Source organism: Thunnus thynnus, chromosome 8 (genome assembly GCF_963924715.1).
Source record: "Thunnus thynnus chromosome 8, fThuThy2.1, whole genome shotgun sequence".
NCBI classification, from domain to species: Eukaryota; Metazoa; Chordata; class Actinopteri; order Scombriformes; family Scombridae; genus Thunnus; species Thunnus thynnus.
The window spans coordinates 1,474,846-1,494,117 of NC_089524.1; the positions used below are offsets into that span (position 1 = coordinate 1,474,846).

The 19,272-nt window shown below is 39.5% G+C and overlaps 1 protein-coding gene across 5 annotated transcripts in view; it reads right to left on the bottom strand.

Moving 5' to 3' along the window:
* The window catches only part of patj (PATJ crumbs cell polarity complex component), a 155,741-nt gene that overhangs the window by 120,003 nt on the left and 16,466 nt on the right, over nucleotides 1-19,272 (bottom strand). For all 5 annotated transcript variants that reach the window (XM_067596050.1, XM_067596051.1, XM_067596047.1 and 2 more), the window contains 9 exons: nucleotides 17,172-17,420; nucleotides 16,897-16,999; nucleotides 14,964-15,052; nucleotides 14,572-14,701; nucleotides 11,956-12,081; nucleotides 2,859-2,914; nucleotides 2,660-2,716; nucleotides 1,727-1,861; nucleotides 510-716 (listed from right to left, as the gene is read on the bottom strand). In XM_067596050.1, the coding sequence (XP_067452151.1) occupies nucleotides 510-716; nucleotides 1,727-1,861; nucleotides 2,660-2,716; nucleotides 2,859-2,914; nucleotides 11,956-12,081; nucleotides 14,572-14,701; nucleotides 14,964-15,052; nucleotides 16,897-16,999; nucleotides 17,172-17,420 (1,152 nt within the window). The remainder of the gene's footprint in view (nucleotides 1-509; nucleotides 717-1,726; nucleotides 1,862-2,659; nucleotides 2,717-2,858; nucleotides 2,915-11,955; nucleotides 12,082-14,571; nucleotides 14,702-14,963; nucleotides 15,053-16,896; nucleotides 17,000-17,171; nucleotides 17,421-19,272) is intronic.

Consider the following 19,272-nt stretch of genomic DNA (forward strand, 5'->3'; position numbering starts at 1 on the left):
GCAGCTCCCCAAAAGTGAAGCCAAAACATCTGGATCGCCCCCTAGGTCATAAGCCCCGCCCCCTCCATGTTAGCTGATGTCCAAACTAAAAAAATCAAAGTACATGTCAGATACATTTTTCCCAAAGATGTTTTCTGTGATTTATGTTATTTATGTTGTTCTTATCACGCTGATATTTGTTCAAGTACTCGTTTTTCTGAAAAGTTTGTTTTTAATTAATTATTTGACGATATAAAAAGAGGGTGTGACGTCATGATTGACAGGTATGACATCAACTCTCAAACCTCCATCAGACAGCGGGACGGCTAAAGGGGGCGTGTCCTGTCATCATCCCAGCACCTGGCTCTACCGCGCAGACTGTGGATCTAAATGATGTCACACAAGCAAGATGGCCGCTCCCAGAAAGGAGATGTTTAGGCAGGAAGTGGGGACGCGTCGTCCATATTTATATAAAGTCAATGGTTGCAGCACCTTTAATATCATGACGGCACGTTCTTCAATGCTCTCACCTCTTCCACGCTGGTTCCTGGTTGTCGTCCTGGTCCTGGTCCTGGTCCTGGTGCTAATTCAGGGTCAGGTTCAGGTTCAGACTCCGGTTCTGGTTCCAGGTCAGAGGTCGGGTGTCGGCAGCAGACCAGAGTGAACGGAGGAGGAACCTCCTTCAGGAAGGACACCGCCTCCCGACGAGACTTTCCATACAGCTGAACATCGTTCACCTACAAACACAAAGACAATTAAAATATGTTTTACAAACATTTAGTTCTGAAGATCAGATCAAGATTTGATGTGAAAAGCTTCCAAAATATACTTTAATTTCTCTACATGAATAACATTTTACATCTTTTTGCCTCCAGCAGATCAAACCTCTGTTTGCAAACTTTTGAAATATTCTGCCTGTGCTGCATAAAGCATTTTTAAAATAAAACATAAAATATGGTTAAAACCTGCTCAGACATGAATTGATGAACAACTTGTTTGTAGTGTTTTATTGGCTGATTGTATTGTTGTGATACACTGTCTCCAGTTTTTTTCTTCTCTTTCTTTTGTTGTGTTTTTATTATGTATAAAGTTTTTTATCCGTTTGTAAAGCTTTAGTCATGCAGGGATTGTAGATGCAAATTAGCTGTTAAACATTTACACTGTTGTTAAAATGTTAATCTTTATTAACCTGCACTGTTGCCTATAAATAAAAAAAAAAATGAATAAATAAATTAACTTTCTATGTTATAGAACAACCAAATACCAGTAACATCAGTTGACCAGTAAGTAAACCTTTTAACTTTTCTCTGATTTAATTGTCTTTACATTAATATCAAAGATGCCACTTTCTACGAAGTGAAGATGAACATCTTAAAGAGTTTCATGTCTGCAACATAAATAATAAAAATCAATACTGAGTTTGTGGACGATGACCCCGGTAGTATAAAAAAACAAAAACATTAGCGGACCCAGACTTGAGCCTTGTGGCACTCCGTATGGAATATGATGTTTATGTCTTGTGTTTAGCCTTTAGCTTAGCACAAAGACTGGAAGCAGAGGGAAACTGCTAGCCTAGCTCCATTAGAAGAGGAAAAAAATACATCTTTCAACAACTCTAAAGCTGAGAAATGTAATGCTTGTTTATAGAACAGGTGTATGAAACATCTGTAACAACCAGTATGACATCCAGTAGAAGCTGCATCACCTCCTACAGCGAGTGTATGTATCTGAGTGTTCATGCATTCACCTCCAGCAGCTCGTCCTCTGGTCTCAGGGCTCCATGTTTGTCCGCGGGGCCTCCAGGGGCCACAGAGGAGATGTAGTGATGACCATCGAACGAGTCCAACTCCACACCGAGACGCAGAGTGTGGATGGGCAGCAGCTGCACAAAACGATACGGGACACGAGGAAGAAAGCTAAAGCTAATGCAGACCAACAGAAATAACTAATAACCTGCCTCAAAGTGGTAGTTTGTGTTATTGTACCATACTGAGAGATGATTCTACTATCATCCTGTATTAACACCTTTCAGAATAATGCAACACAATTCACCAGCATCACATTCACTACAGCTTCCAAAATGACCAGATGAATATCTAAAACCCCTTTCAGATCTGCACATTTAACATGCTGGTCTCACGTCTGAATAAACACCAGTTACCTTTGTTGTAAAAGTTACCACAGCAGTGTTATGAAGTCAGACCTAAAACATTTGTGTAACACTTTGAACTGAACGCTGTCAGATGAACATAAGCAGCACAAGGTCAAACATGCAGAGATTCAATGTGTTTCCTTGTAATACATTTATTATCTCAACCTTCAGCTTTGATTCACAAAGAAAAGAAAAACAACTTTAATGAACTATGAAACTATGAAAAGCTGTGAAGGAGACGATTTGAAGATGTTGAGAAGATTCTATAAAAACTATTTTCCCCTAAAAAACCCCTCGTACAACCACAATAATAAAGCTGAGCAGCTCTCTATCTATATTTTACATTTTCATTCATAATAACTGCATGGATGAATGAATGAATATCCAGCTTTACATACAGTCATTCAATGCAAAATAAGTTTAGAAATCCATTAGTAAAAGTAACAATATGTGATGTTTCATGTCGTTTCTGAGACAACAACAAATATGGGATTTGTGATGTTGGGCTTTATAAAGAGTGTTTCTCACCTTGGAGGATTTCTGCAGCTCTGCATCGTCTTCAATGACAGGATCCAACTTCACCACCTGAACACACACACACACACACACACACACACACACAAACACACACACACAGTCACTATCTAAAGAGCATTATAATACTGACATACTGACAACATTATCGGTGAAACTGTGCATCTATATGTGTGTGTGTGTTTGGTCTCACCAGGACTTGGTAGTTTGGTCCCAGAGCCTGCTCCCATTTAGCCCTCAGTTCTGCATCTGTACACACACACACACACACACACACACACACACACACACACACACAGATTACAATTCAGCCAGTAAAACACTGCATTAAAACTTCTACTATTGCAATACAATGCTGCAACACATCAAGTGTTCAGTAATACTACTGTAGGATGTCTAGTAGCACTTTACCAGGAGACTAATACTTACATAATTAATGACAGACAATGTTTTACTAACATTTTTTAAATAAAAAAAAAGTGGTGGAAAGTAATTAAGTACATTTACTCAAGTACTATATTTAAGTTCAATTTTGAGGTACTTTTTTGACACTTAGTACTTAAATATTGTACTTTTTACACCACTACATTTATTTACCACTTACACGTGGGACACACTGGATGCGTGAGCAGCGCGTGTGCGTCGTGGAACCTCTTGCTTTTCATTTCAGCGTCCATGTTAACAGGTTAGAGCAGCCACTCAGCCCAGGTGAGACACACGTCGCGTCACCTAGAGATTCGAGGTCTCGTCTATCTTCTCTGCATGACGCGCACGCGGTTCTCAGCAGAAACAGACTGGGAACACGATAGAGAGATAGGGCTGCCAGTAGCAGAAGCACCGCAGCAGACACGCTTCCTGCAGTTGAGTGACGCACACGCACTGCTGAGGTTCACGCATCCAGTGTGTCCCAGGCGTTATAGTTACTTTTCAGATTAAGATTAAAATACATAAAATAATATATTTTAACATTCTAAGTTATGCACTTTGTGTGAAAGGTGATATACAAATAAAGTGTATTATTGTAAAAAACACATGATACCTTTATATAATATGATGCAGAACTATTACTGTTACACTGGGGACACTGGGGACACTGGGGACACTATGCTACGGCACATAAGTTGCAGTTTGTGAAAGAAACTTGTTCACAAGCTCAGAGGAAAAAGTAAATCTATCGAGTCAATAGTGAATAATTCTGTCTAATGTTTGTGTACAATACGACTGATAAAGAAGCTGAAACAGCAGCGTGAACGGAGCTCAGCTCAGGACGAGTTTAAGACACTCAAATCACAGACTAATGAGGCGAATACGTCGGCGGCGCCATCATCATGCTTGGAGAGTCGGTGATGGATGAGGGGGTGCAGCTCCATGTTTACACACAACATATAACATGTTGCTGTTTATTTTAATAAATAATGAAATAATACTTTAATAAAGCTGTTGTGTTTTTTCAGTCTTAATTCTCCTCTCATGTTGTAAACTGTCACATATATTAACAGCAGTATATGTTCATACTGTGGCATCACATTTTATGTAAAGCATTTCAACAATAAAACATGATTTTTAATGTATATTTTAAGTATTATTCTGTTATTTCTGTGCATCTGCTGAAAGAGATTTGCTCCAGCGGAGTGACATTGTGTTTCTGAGACGTCTGTTCTCAACAACAACAATAACAACAACAACTGAGTTTACACCGTTTCATCTGAATAAACCCTCCACCTGTTCGTTCTCTCCTCCCACCTGAGAACCCTGCGTGTTGCACTTGGCACCAAAACACACACAGACAAGCAAAACAGATTCAGGAAACGGTCGGAGCGCCGCTGCGTTGGTCCTTATAATCAGTAACTAGAAGCTTCTGTCTCTCCTACTTGGTCTCTCAGCTGTTTCTCACCAAAATAATCAGTTAGTTATTTCATCCAAATAACAATCAGCGAGTCGAGTAATTCACAAAAAACTTCAGTGTGATATTTCATATCGTTTTGGGAAGGCTGAATCTTATCACTGAAAACTGAGAGAAGCTGAAAGCTGAGATGAATAATAAAGAAAGTCAAGATAACCTTGATTTGGATGCTGGACAGTTTTCTACCAGAATAAATATGATGGAGCAAAGCGTCCGACCTTCATATTCCAGTCTGATGTGTCTGATGTGGGCCTTCTGTTTGTTGAAGGGGAAATCCCTTCGTACAGAGTGAATTCTTTACAAAAGGTTTTCTGGCTACTGTTCCGTTATTTTCACCTCCAGAAGGATCCACAAGATCAGCTGGTTCTTATCCCTTGTTTTGGGTTTTGGGTTTTTGGGTGGATGCTGTTCATCTGTGTGGGGATTTCAACAGTCTTGTTGGTAGTCTTGACTGTGTAAGTGATGTGGATAATATTTCTACCAGAAATAACTTAGACAGCACCGTTAATAACTATGAGGAAATATTAACTGAGTTTTTCAGAGTGGTGGAATACGTTTAGGCAAAGATAGTAAACTGTATTATTGTTCCATATCATCACCTTCCTAAAATAATGGTTTTGACAAAAATGATTTTTTTGCCTAAATCATCTCCTCATGAAGCCACCTCTGGTAAAATCACCCACATCCTCAGTTGAACAGATCAGGTGATTCTACCCCTGTAGTATAACGGCCAATGTCAAGAGTGTGACTAAATCGTTATATTGCGTAGTTATTTAGTCTTTTTGTTCAGTCTTTAGTCAGCAAAATAGCTAGCATGAAGCTAGCATTTAGCAAAGAGTGGAAAGGCTCCAGAATCTGTGGCTGTTACAATTGACAGTGACAGTGATAGTGATAGTGATGGTGATGGTGATAGTGACAGTTTTAGTGACAGTGACAGTGATAGTGACAGTGACAGTGACAGTGACAGTGATAGTGACAGTGATACAGTGATACAGTGATACAGTGACAGTGACAGTGACAGTGACAGTGATAGTGATAGTGACAGTGATAGTGACAGTGATAGTGACCGTGATATTGACAGTGATAGTGACAGTGATAGTGATAGTGACAGTGATAGTGACAGTGATAGTGAAATTGACAGTGACAGTGATAGTGACAGTGATAGTGACCGTGATATTGACAGTGATATTGACAGTGATAGTGACAGTGATAGTGAAATTGACAGTGACAGTGATAGTGACAGTGATAGTGACCGTGATATTGACAGTGATAGTGACAGTGATAGTGATAGTGACAGTGATAGTGAAATTGACAGTGACAGTGATAGTGACAGTGATAGTGAAATTGACAGTGACAGTGATAGTGACCGTGATATTGACAGTGATAGTGACAGTGATAGTGATAGTGATAGTGACAGTGATAGTGACAGTGATAGTGAAATTGACAGTGACAGTGATAGTGACAGTGATATTGATAGTGATAGTGACAGTGATAGTGAAATTGACAGTGACAGTGATAGTGACAGTGATATTGACAGTGATAGTGACAGTGACAGTGATATTGACAGTGATAGTGATAGTGACAGTGATAGTGACAGTGATAGTGACAGTGATATTGACAGTGATAGTGATAGTGACAGTGATAGTGACAGTGATAGTGATAGTGACAGTGACAGTGATATTGACAGTGACAGTGATAGTGATAGTGACAGTGATAGTGACAGTGATATTGACAGTGATAGTGATAGTGACAGTGATAGTGACAGTGATAGTGACAGTGACAGTGATAGTGAAATTGACAGTGATAGTGACAGTGATAGTGACCGTGATATTGACAGTGATAGTGACAGTGATAGTGACCGTGATATTGACAGTGATAGTGACAGTGATAGTGACAGTGATAGTGACAGTGATAGTGACAGTGATAGTGAAATTGACAGTGACAGTGATATTGATAGTGATAGTGACAGTGATAGTGAAATTGACAGTGACAGTGATAGTGACAGTGATATTGACAGTGATAGTGACAGTGACAGTGATAGTGACAGTGATATTGACAGTGATAGTGATAGTGACAGTGATAGTGACAGTGATAGTGACAGTGATATTGACAGTGATAGTGACAGTGATATTGACAGTGATAGTGATAGTGACAGTGATAGTGATAGTGACAGTGACAGTGACAGTGATATTGACAGTGACAGTGATAGTGACAGTGATAGTGACAGTGATATTGACAGTGATAGTGACAGTGATAGTGACAGTGATAGTGACAGTGACAGTGACAGTGATAGTGACAGTGATAGTGAAATTGACAGTGACAGTGATAGTGATAGTGACAGTGATATTGACAGTGATAGTGACAGTGATAGTGATACTGACAGTGACAGTGATAGTGACAGTGATAGTGACAGTGACAGTGACAGTGACAGTGATAGTGACAGTGACAGTGATAGTGATAGTGACAGTGACAGTGATAGTGACAGTGATAGTGACAGTGACAGTGACAGTGATATTGACAGTGATAGTGACAGTGATATTGACAGTGATAGTGATAGTGACAGTGATAGTGATAGTGACAGTGATATTGACAGTGACAGTGATATTGACAGTGATAGTGACAGTGATATTGACAGTGATAGTGACAGTGACAGTGACAGTGATAGTGACAGCTTAACTCTTTTCTGCCATTTAAACGATATTTAATCACAGTTTTTGTCTCATTTTGTCCACATTACATGATCTAATTAAGAAAGATTTGAATGCCGTATTATAATCTAACAGCTAGAAATTATGTGTATAACTAAAAAATTAGAAAGGATCCTCTTTACTTTTGTGTTTTTATTTAATGAAAATCTCATTTGAACATAATATTAGTAATCATAACATCAATCATCGGTATTATAGTGGCCTGTTGTGCAGTGTCACGATGATGATTTATTGTGTTTTCTGAGACTTGGGCCATTATTTTAAAAAGGTGACGATATGAAGGCTTGAAGAATTGTGTTTTGTTGTGTTTTCACCCCAAATGAGTGAACTGAGAGATTTGGGGCAGAAGGCGTCTCTTTACTGGCTGATAGATGTAAATCACCTGACCATCATTTACTGATGTTAAAGGTTCTAGTAAGACCTTATTTTGTTAAACAGATTCACATTTACAGTTTGCCAAAACCACAAAGGCCACTTCCTGATTCATGTTTGTCCTCTGGCCAATGGGATGTATTAAAAACAGCCAGAGGGATCTGGATGCTCAGGATGATAGATTGTGTGTCTATAGAGTATTGAATAAAGAGGAAATGTAATAACCATAAAGGTTTTAGAAAACCTTACAAACCCCACTGGAGTCAAGATTTGCAGACTTTATAAGAACAATTTCAGAACAGCAGAGAAAAAAAATTCTAAAATGTAAAAACAGAAACCTGAGAGACGAGCTGGAGATAGAATTGAAGAAAAGGCAAACTTTCATTGCATATTGATTACTTATTAACTCATAATTCCCAACAGTTGTGGAATGAAATGAATGGAGTTGAGGGAAATAACCCTGGAGGTAAAACTAGTGAATGTAGTTTCTGTTTTAAGAGTTGTGTTACAAAAGTGGGAGAAGCAACAATTCATTTGATGTTTTTTTGAAGGAAATAACCAGTTTAAAAGAGGTCATTAACTGACATAAATGCTGATGTAAATAACTGTAATAAGTTTTCAAATACAAATTTTTCTATAGAAGAGTTAAAAAACGTAATAGATAAATGCAAACTGAAAAAAGCTGCAAATTTCCAATGAAGTGCTGAAGTCATCGAGGTTGTTAAATGTTATTTGAGTTGTTTCAGTCTCGTTTTATTATTATATTATTATTCCTACACAGTAGTAAGAGAGCGTTATAAACATATTCCTAACTCTTAAAGCTTCCACTCAGCCACCGGGGCAGAAGTCTTATTACCTGAGTATAAACTGCAGACTAATAGATCACCTGAGAGGACAGAATGGATTTAAAGACACTAGAACATGTATTGATCATATATATGCAGTTTACTGTCCTGTCTACGGGGGCACAGATATACTTTTTAGTAAAATATCCATTTATGTTGATTTCTTTGTGCTGGATGATTCTGAAAAACTTGCTTCAGGAAAGGAACCTTTTTTTTTTGTGAGACTTTATTTCTCGGGAGAGACGGCAGAATATTTTATTTATGACCGAGCTGTAAAACAATCTGTAATTTTGTAATGAAATGAAAGGTTTGACCACTGTAACTGTACATTCAGTGTCTTGTAAAGCCAGGAGGGTCGGGCACTTTGTGTGCAAGACATAAAAAGAAAAGAAAAGAAAAAAATCAATCACTATTAATCAACCTAAAGTATCTAAAATTGGCTCTATGTTGATGAACTACAGCATTAAAATGCTCTTACATGTATTTATGATTAAAACAACTGTATGATGAGTACTATTGGTACTTTAACTACATTTTGCTAAAACTTATGTACTTTTACTTGTAACGGAGTATTTCTAGACTATAATATTTCTTCTTTTAGTTAGAAGTAAAGGATCTGAAATCTTCTTCCATCATTGCCAAAAACAGCATCGTCCTTTACTGCCTGATCTTTGGTTGGTGTTTAAAGCTGCTATAATCAATATTTTCATTTGAACAATGGATCACATGAATATGTTTATGTGAAAGGGGTCGCCATAGTAACGAACCCACCGAGAATTATAAGAGAGAATATTGAACTTTATCATTTCTCAGGTGGCTAGAAACTCTGAATGAATACTGATATGTTGCTCTGTGTCTGCAGGACGTGTAAGGAGCTGATGATGTCACTGATGATGTCACTTGAGTCACCATCAGTTGGCACTGAAGTCGACAAATTTGAAAAGTAAAAATAATCCGGGCGGTGTGTGGAGGTTAGCAGGCCTCTGTAGCTCCTCCTCTCTGCTGGAGGCTAGCAGGATAAATTAGCCGCTACTAGCAGAACAATCTGTTGAGTTGCATTGTGGGTAATGTAGGCATCAGGTTTTGACAAGGAATAACAATGTGTGGAATAAAAAAGACGATATCTCAGGCTCTGCGGCATTGATTTTTTTACTGCAACATGACGCCTCGTACTATCAGTGGAGTATGTAGTAAAGTACTCAGCTGGTATTTATATGGTTACTGCAGCAGAGCTACAAGAGAAGCTTTACTGCGGTGCTGCTGCTGCTGCTGCTGCTGCTGCTGCTGCAGTACAAACACTCCACTACATCTCTGCTCTGCTCTGACCGTCTCCTCATTGAAATTCACTGGTTAGAAGCAAAAGCTAAATGACAAATCTGTAAACTGTAAAGTAAGCAACTTCAGCTGTGGAGTCTGTACATTTGTGTGTGTTTAATGCATTTCTCCACACACACACACACACACACACAGAGAGAGAAACGCCTCAGCAACAATAGCTTCTTAAATCACAGAGGAATAAATAGGTTTCCCAGAGCAGAGTGACTGCAGCAGCTTGAACATGAGACTCTGACAGTCGCAGCTGATTACAGACCGACATGTTTGATAAAAACCTCTGACCCTTCAGGCTCCTTTCAGGGAGGAAACCACTAAAGAAAAACACTCCATGTTCTCACAAATCTGCTCACATGTTGAGGTATTTTTGCAGCAGGTCTGGCAGTGTTAGAGCTCTAATTAAATTAGCATTGCTAACCCCGGCCTTCACAGCACAATTAATCTGCGGCGTTTGGCTGAATAAACAGGGTAATACATCGCTGCGAGGCTGTCAGACAGCTCGGACACTTAACATCTGTTGGCTGGGAGCAGGCGTGCGGCGTGCTAAGTGTTAGCGTGGCGTTTTGGCCACTTAGCAAAGCTAATGAGGAATAAAAAGAGAGGAAATAATTCAGAGAGGAGTGCTGTTAGAGGCCTGCGTCCACACGTCCGTGGGAGCCTTTAGTGAGGAAGGTTCTTTGGATCAAATGAGTCTGTTCCTGTTTTTACACAACCAGACAAACATTTTAAAGTTGAATCTTATCAGGAAATGTTTAATATTTTTAGATAAATTATTAGATCCACATGTTGTTTAAATAGTGATGAGTAAAGCAGCCTGTAAAAAGGAGGAAATAAAAGCTATGAGTGAGTGAAATCTCAGTCCAAAAAAGTCTTGGCAGAGTTGTTGTCCTTTGGCTACAAGTGTTCATTTACAACAGTGGCAGTTTATCTCCTTCACACCAATAGACAACATGTTTTTTATCTCAGGAGTTGTGCAATAGAGAGTAAATGTAGATGTGTTTGAGAGGATTAGATGAGACTGTTAAGATTGTTGTGTAAATGTGTTTAATGGGGTTTTGTACAGTATTTATTTATTTTGTTCGTGCTGTATATTTTGTCAGGACTTTTATTTCTGTGCTATATTTATATTCCCCTCAACAGTCATTACCATGGAAAAGCAGCTTCTGACCCGAGCTGCACTGACATTTGTGTGCGCAGCAAATCACTGTTGACCACTGCTTGAACTGGAAGATGGATGAAAAACTGCTCGTGTGTTTAATTTCCAGACCTGAACAATAACAGACTGGCTTCATATTGAATCCCAAGACAAGAGAAAAAGATATTTGCTTGGTGACGTATCAGCATGCAGGTGAAGCTACCGGGTTTGTTTCAGAAACACAGTTTGAGGCTCTGAAACGTTGTGATCTACAGCTGGCAGCATTAACTACATAGCCTGTAGGACGTGTTCCTGGAATGAGAAAAGGTGGCCGTTTAGTACAGCGCCACCAGGAGTTCAGGAGTGGTAAATACTGCGCCGACCAACATCGAACAGGCATCAAGACGCTTGTTTGAAAAAAATGAAAATTATGCTTTAATTATGCAGGTTTTTTTGGACAGAACAGCGTCGCTGCACCAGAAAATCTGATTTTTTTCATAATTTGGAGGCTGAAAAATGTGTCGACAGTGTGTATGTGTGTGTGTGTGTGTGTTCACGTGTGTGTGTGTGTGCTCATATGTGTGTGTGTGTATATGTGTGTGCGTGTGTATGTGTGTGTATGTGTGTTTGTGTGTGTGTGTGTGTGTGTGTGTGTGTGTGTGTTTGTGTGTGTGTGTGTATGTGTGTGCACGTGTGTGTGTTTGTGTCTGTGTGTGTGCACGTGTGTGTTTGTGTGTCTGTGTGTGTGCATGTGTGTGTGTATGTGTGTGTGTGTGTGGGTGCATATGTGTTTGTGTGTGTGTGTGGGTGCATATGTGTGTGTGTGTGTGTGTGTGTGGGTGCATATGTGTTTGTGTGTGTGTGTGGGTGCATATGTGTGTATGTGTGTGTGTGTGTGTGTGAGTGTGTGTATGTGTATGTGTATGTGTGTGTGTATGTGTATGTGTATGTGTGTTTGTGTGTGTATGTGTGTGTGTGTGTGTGTGTGTGCTCACCCCTGCTTAGCTCTGCTGTGTCGGGATATGTTGGTTCGAGCTTCGCTGTCATGGAGCCAAAAGCAGGAGAGCGAGTGTTGACCTCCAGTGACCTCCGCAAAGACACACGAGACGACTCCCTCTCCACTGACACACACACACACACACACACACACACACACACACACACACACACACACACACAAAGAGAAGACATAAGATGCATTTCTTCCAGTTGTAATTGAGTACATTTACAGGAGAATCCAGGTGAAAACACCATGAATGTCTGAGCTCATTTCTCTTCATCTGTATGATTCAAACATCAGTTCATCTGCAGCACTCAGAGTCTTTACTGTCAGTTTCAGCTTCAGTGTGACGTTGTATTAAATTATTGTGATGTAATAATCTTTCATTCTGCCTCTCTGCTGTCAGTGATACTTTCTGTCTGGAGTCTTTATCCTGCACATGTTCACAGACAGAAAACCGTTCAACAGAACAAACCTCAACGGAGATTTTCCCACAGCTTTCGACCGCATCACACTGCTTTCATCAGCAGATAGAGTTTCCTCAGTTGTCATGGAGACAGATTTGTTGACATGCTAGCTCTCTATGATTTAATCTGAAGCACTTTCAAGATTTCTCGTCCACATTGGCTACAATGAAGACTATGTAGCATGTTTAAAAGCTCAGGAAAAAGCCAGTAAGTGGACCTTAAGTTGAGAGTCAAACTTGGACTTTGAGGCGGTGAATCAGCTTTGACGTAAGAAACCCAGTTAGGTAGAAATCCCCGATGACAGAGACTGTGTTTACATATCGTAGAAAAATACAATTAAACAAGAAAATTAATGAACAAAATCTGAAATTATATCTTTTAAATCCTCAGATAAATAAAGACAGTTGGGCTGGGTTGGGAAGGTTCTGCTGTGGCTGCGGCTCGTTTACTGAAGTGCATGTAAACGCACACAGACTGCTTTGACCTTTGACCTGGTGCCTGATTGTTCATGTTGGTGAGCTACAGATACTGAAGTTTATTTTCCTGTCAGTCTCTTCATGAGTCTGTGCAGATAAGAGAGCCGCAGAAATGAGCAGAATATAAGAAGTTAAAGAAACTTGAGACTTCAGGCTTGAACTCTGCTGGTTTCCAGTTCTGGGTAATGAAATAAAAAGACGTCTGGAGGAGATAAGAGCCCCTGCACTCCTCCTCTGTTTTTAAAAATCACTTTTTTTTCCTCTCTGGCCTGGAGGCTGACCAGTGCAGGCCGGCGGCCGATCGCAAGACAAAAAAATGACCCTGAACCGGGTGAATTAATCTCTGCGGACGCTGGTGAAGGAGGAAGCAAGAGGCTCTGAGGGGAGTTTGGGGAAAATTACACCAAGTTGTAAACAAATTTGTCATCTTAATCTGGGTGAGAAGACAGAGGCAGAGAGGCCTCAGACAGGAAATAAAGGAGAAGCTGTGAGAAGTTTAACACGGAGTTAACTTCTCCCACAGGAACATATTAGTGTTTTAATAACATATAATCATGTTACTACTTCTTAGTCTGACATATGTGTGTAATATACACAATATAAAACTGACTGTCGGTTTGAAAAGGTCATTAAAGGGTGACTTTTTTTTTGTGATGTCATACTTATTTGTGCTTTCTGTTGCTTTTTAAATCTTTATCTTGATTTTTTACCAACATATACTGATCATATCCACACAGTTTGTTGTCTCAGAAACAGCAGGAAATATCACAGTTTCATCCTTTAACGTTATTCTGCTGCCTGTTTTATAAAGTCACACAAACACTGAATGACAGGATGTTCAGTTTCATTGCTGCATGTTTGTTACAGAGATGATGTTTTATGTATCAGTGACCACAGAGTGAGTAGATGCACCTCAGTCTGGATCACTGCAGCTAATATTAACTATATATTTACATATAGTAAATATATTAACTAATGGAGGTTAGTTAAACTGGCTCTAGAAATACTTCTCTCTAGAAATACTGAGTCAATCATTGTTTTCAACGAGTCATTCTCGTCTCAGTCTGTAAATTCAGGCCCTATTATAAGTCTGCTGGTGGTCGTTTTGGAAATTATTGCTCCATTAATAAGATTTTTAGACTTATAGTAGCTTTGCTGTCTGCTGTGTGGGTGTTGATTGACGGCTGTGATTGACAGTTGGCTCCGGGACTTAAACTGACTCAGACTATTGTTGCAATATTTCACTAAGTTTAATGTTATTTGATTATGAAACCTGCCCTGTTAGCACAATTACTGTAATTATACTGTGATGCAGTTTCTGTGATTATGGTTGCAGCCTGGCTGTGGTTTTCCTTGTTGTGATGACCGACGCTGTGACACATCAGTTTTTAACAGGTGTAACTACGTGTGACGTGACGGAGCCGTGCTGACTGGTTCCTGAAAACACATTTATCATATCTGATAGAAGCAATGATTCAGATCCTGAGTGTCAGACTTCACAATGTTTGTTGGTTGATGTTAATCAGAGCAGCAACAGTCCAGCTGCTGCAGCCATATCTACAGCGTTATAGCAACAACCACACCTGCAGTCCTGGTCCAGCAGTAACAGTAAGAGTTGACTGAGTTTTATAGAGGACAGTCTCTCTCTCTCTCTCTCTTTGTCTGTACCTTTATCCAGGGATCTCTCCAGGGTTCTGGGTTTCTTCCTGACCAAAGTGAGAACTACAGTCTGACCCGTCTGCTTCATCACCTCCAGCACCTCCTGATTGGTCAGACCGTGGAGACTGACACCGTCCAGCTGGTGAGACAGACGGGAGGACACAGAGAGAGAGACGAAGAAGAGACGAAGAAGAGACGAAGAAGAGACGAATGGAACAAAACAACAGAAAAAGGTAAATAAAGGAAAGTCAAAGAGAAGGAGAGACGACAGGAGGAGAGAGAGATGTAAAGATATCATGAGCTCTAATTTCTCTGAATATAAATTGGTTATGATGGTTATGTTGTATGAAACACACACACACACACACACACACACACACACACACACAGCGGGTTCTTACACCAATCAGCCGGTCGTGGACTTTGATGTTTCCGCTCTGGTCCGCTGCGCTGCCTGGAACCACATGTTTGACAAACACACCTACAGCATCTGAGCAGGAAGACACACACACACACACACACACACACACACATATTTATTCCATTTATGGCTGAAACTAACAATTATTTTAATTATTGCTTAATCTGGCAATTATGTTCTCATTTAAGTGATTAATAGTTTGGTCTAGAAAAGTGTGAACAGTCTAAACCTCAAAGATATTAATTTTATTATCACAAATGGCCAAAAATCTTCACCATGTAGAAGCTGGAAACAATTAATATTCGACTTTTTTGCTAGAAAAAAAATGAGCAACAATTATTTGATAATCAAAATAATTTCTGTTGATCAACTTCTCAATAAGCTGTTTCATCTCTAATTCATTCGATTATAAAAAAGTGTTGCACATATGAAACAGCTGCAGATCTTTAACTGTAAAGCTCTGCAGTAACCAGGTGCCGTCTGACCAATGAGAGAGTTTTTGGGGCATTTTCAGTGTGTTTGACTGTATTCAACGAGTGTTTCTCTGTCTTACCTTTGCTCATGATGTTTTAATGAGAGCTCTTTTACTGTGTTTTCAGAGCTCTTTTACTGCGTTTTCAGACCCCTTTTACTGTGTTTAAGTGTGTTTTCAGAGCTCTTTCACTGTGTTTAAGTGTGTTTTCAGAGCTCTTTTACTGCGTTTTCAGAGCTCTTTTACTGCGTTTTCAGACCCCTTTTACTGTGTTTAAGTGTGTTTTCAGAGCTCTTTTACTGTGTTTAAGTGTGTTTTCAGAGCTCTTTTACTTTGTTTAAGTGTGTTTTCAGAGCTCTTTCACTGTGTTTAAGTGTGTTTTCAGAGCTCTTTTACTTTGTATAAGTGTATTTTCAGAGCTCTTTTACTGTGTTTAAGTGTGTTTTCAGAGCTCTTTTACTGCGTTTTCAGAGCTCTTTTACTGCGTTTTCAGACCCCTTTTACTGTGTTTAAGTGTGTTTTCAGAGCTCTTTCACTGTGTTTAAGTGTGTTTTCAGAGCTCTTTTACTTTGTTTAAGTGCGTTTTCAGAGCTCTTTTACTGTTTTTAAGTGTGTTTTCAGAGCTCTTTTACTGTTTTTAAGTGTGTTTTCAGAGCTCTTTTACTGTGTTTAAGTGCGTTTTCAGAGCTCTTTTACTGTGTTTAAGTGTGTTTTCAGAGCTCTTTTACTGTGTTTAAGTGCGTTTTCAGAGCTCTTTTACTGTGTTTAAGTGTGTTTTCAGAGCTCTTTTACTGTGATTAAGTGCGTTTTCAGAGCTCTTTTACTGTGTTTAAGTGTGTTTTCAGAGCTCTTTTACTGTGTTTAAGTGTGTTTTCAGAGCTCTTTTACTGTGTTTAAGTGCGTTTTCAGAGCTCTTTTACTGTGTTTTCAGAGCTCTTTTACTATGTTTAAGTGTGTTTTCAGAGCTCTTTTACTGTGTTTAAGTGTGTTTTCAGAGCTCTTTTACTACGTTTAAGTGTGTTTTCAGAGCTCTTTTACTATGTTTAAGTGTGTTTTCAGATCCCTTTTACTGTGTTTAAGTGTGTTTTCAGAGCTCTTTTACTATTTTTAAGTGTGTTTTCAGAGCTCTTTTACTATGTTTAAGTGTGTTTTCAGAGCTCTTTTACTATGTTTAAGTGTGTTTTCAGATCCCTTTTACTGTGTTTAAGTGTGTTTTCAGAGCTCTTTTACTATGTTTAAGTGTGTTTTCAGAGCTCTTTTACTGTGTTTAAGTGCGTTTTCAGAGCTCTTTCACTATGTTTAAGTGTGTTTTCAGAGCTCTTTTACTGTGTTTAAGTGCGTTTTCAGAGCTCTTTTACTGTGTTTAAGTGCGTTTTCAGAGCTCTTTTACTATGTTTAAGTGTGTTTTCGGTGCCGTTTGAACAGTTTTTTGCTCTCCTACCTTGGCTGGTCAGGGGGTTGTAGCCGATGATGGAGATGCCAAGGCTCTGACCGTCTTTCTTGGTTAGAGGAACTTCGTGGATCTCATATCCCTCCAGATTGGGCTGAAACACACACACACACACACACACACACACACACAGACACACACACACACACACACACACATATTTCAGTTCGGACTGTACCGCCTCCATCGCCAGCAGCATTAAGTTTCATCAGTTTGATTCTTCTCTGACCCTAATGACCACTGAACGTTTTACTCTGACTGCTCACCGTCCTGCTCTGCCGGCGTTGGGGGGTCACGTCAGGAGGTCGGGGGGGTAAGGCAGAGACAGGGGCGGAGTCTGGAGGTGGCGGGGGAGGCGGTGCCGTTGACCTTTGACCTCTGGGGTCCCTCGCAATCAGCATAGTCACATGACTCCCACAACCCTGCAGCACCTTGACCACCTGGTCGCTGGTGAGGCCGCCAGTGGGTGTCGCCCCGATGCGAAGGATGTGGTCACCTGTGCGGAGACGCCCGTCCTGATTGGAGGAGGAGAAAAACCATCAGACGCGGCCTGATTCAGAGCTGTTCTGCTCATCTGACTTCAATGAAAGATCACTTACAGTATAAGTGGCTGAGCAGCTGTAATATGAAGGAAAAAATAAACAAAAACAAATGTTGGATTGTATTTAGTTGCAAATACCGAATATTAAAAGACTCCTCTGACCCTCTGGGCTCCAGGGTCTGAGCCCAACCCAACCAGCATTTAACTCCTGCTGTGGCGAGGTGATGAAGAGGATAGCAAAGATGAAAGGAAAAAAAGCAGAGAAGACGACAGGAAGTGGAAGAGGATACCAAAAAGGAGATCGATAGAAGAAACAGAAAACAGGGTAAAAGAAGAAATGGAGGGATTGGAGAGTGAAGAGATACAAGAGGACGAGAGGACGCAGAGAATAAAAAACATCAGAAAAGACGAGTTGGAAGAGGAAAAGAGGGATAAAGAAAGACCTGAACAAAGAGACGAACAGGAAGTGTGTTGGAAAGCCGAGCGGTCTCAAACATCACTGCATCTGAGCCTTTTTTCACTTCTCTGCAGAGAAATGAATCTTGTCCAATTAATCTAATTGATCTAATTAATCCTCTTACAAAGCGATAATTCCTTCTTTAGTCCTCCCGCTGCCTGCTGTCTGTTCTGATGTACTGCTCATCTTTTAGCTTTATTTATGCAGCAAACGTCCACTGAGCTCTGAGTTATCATAACTTATTAGCTGTGTGTCACCATTATTTTACTGAACCTGTTCTGTTGGAATATAAACAGACAGCTGGTTACACATGAGCCAGGAGTCCCTGCAACACTGGAGATACCGTTAGGATTCAAACTATTTATCATTATATGTGATTGTTTTCATTACTTCCCAGCATTATATAACAATAATTCATTAAATGAATGTGACCTGGACTGAGTGAAGCAGCAGAAAATGGATGGAAGGATAAACCAATGAAAAATGATGAATTAATTTAAGTTTATTTATATTTTTGCTAAAACTAACACTCATCAACAGTGAGCGGATGAAAGTCCTGCAGCTGCAGTAGTGAAGGTGTTCGCTACAGCACAAACTGTTGCATCGTCTCACTATAGTTTATAGATGTAAAATGTCTCCCGACAGCCACAAAACACACAAAGAAAACTTACAGCTGATGTTAATGTCTACAGCAGGAAAGAGACGAGAATCAAGAGCTTCTGTAAATGACATTTAAGACTTTTAACACCTTCTAAGGCCTTTTTTGTTTTGTTTTAAAGGAAACTTTCAATGGTTTTTAAGACTTTTAGACCTGCAGATATCCTGAACTGTGACTGACAAGTGCTAGTATGTTTCCTGTTCACTAGTGTGTTAGCAGTTAATTAAAAGTACGTCTATCTGCAGACTCACAGACTTTAGCAGGAAGCTAATGAGGTCGTTGTGTAGCAGGATGCAATCAGGCTCAGTGTGACCGTCTGCTCTGACTGTGATATAACAACTGAAATAAAGACTTCAGCTGCGTAAGCTGATGATGAAACTGTATTTTATTGATCGATTACAATCTATTAAAGTAAAACTAGGGAGCAACATTATGAAATCAGAGAATTTAAAATATAAATTTCTCACTTTTTGTTTCTGATTTTTTTTTCCTCATAGGAAAACACAGGAAGTGATTTACAGAGCAGATATGTAAGAAAGTTACACTAGAGGTGCAACTGATGTGAATTTGCTAAATATATAGTGGTTAAAGACCAAAGTTCATTTATATTTCACAGCGACAATCTTACAAATTACAATATTACAAATACAAATTATATTTTATTAATACAAATTAATGCTATTAACTGAAAGAGTCCATTTCTGTGGCTTA